General features: G+C 72.0%; 1 protein-coding gene across 1 annotated transcript; it reads right to left on the minus strand.

Annotated features, from left to right (window-relative positions):
* Positions 1-6: 6 nt before the first annotated feature.
* Positions 7-399, minus strand: LOC108490357 (E3 ubiquitin-protein ligase TRIM58-like; the record flags this gene model as incomplete). Its single annotated transcript, XM_017796428.2, has 1 exon — positions 7-399. A coding segment is annotated over one exon (393 nt), but the record flags the coding sequence as incomplete, so codon positions are not given.
* Positions 400-403: the final 4 nt, after the last annotated feature.

Raw genomic sequence — 403 nt, forward strand, 5'->3', positions numbered from 1 at the left:
GGGTGGCAGGGTGAGCGGGGTCGTGTCGCAGACGAAGAAGTAGGGCCGGAGTTCGCCCGCGAAGAGCTGGCGGAACGTGTAGATGCAGCACCCGGCGGTGACGTCGTAGAACGAGATCTCGCCCGCCTCGTAGTCCACGAAGACGCCGACGCGGCGCGGCCTGTCGTGCTGCAGCGCGGGCGCGGACTGCGAGCCCAGCACCATGTAGTCGGCGCCCCTGAGCAGCCACACGGCCCAGACGCCGTGCTCCGGGGCCGGCGTGGTCTCGCCCTTCCTCTGCACCGAGTCCCGGCACACCCCGAGCCCCCACTCGGCCCGCCGCCCCACCGCCACCTCCCAGTAGTGCCGCCCTGACGAGAAGCCCTGCAGCCCCAGGACGCACGGCCACGTGTCGAAGCGCTCG

Source organism: Nannospalax galili, unplaced genomic scaffold (genome assembly GCF_000622305.1).
Source record: "Nannospalax galili isolate Female #2095 unplaced genomic scaffold, S.galili_v1.0 C47170989, whole genome shotgun sequence".
Taxonomy (NCBI): Eukaryota; Metazoa; Chordata; class Mammalia; order Rodentia; family Spalacidae; genus Nannospalax; species Nannospalax galili.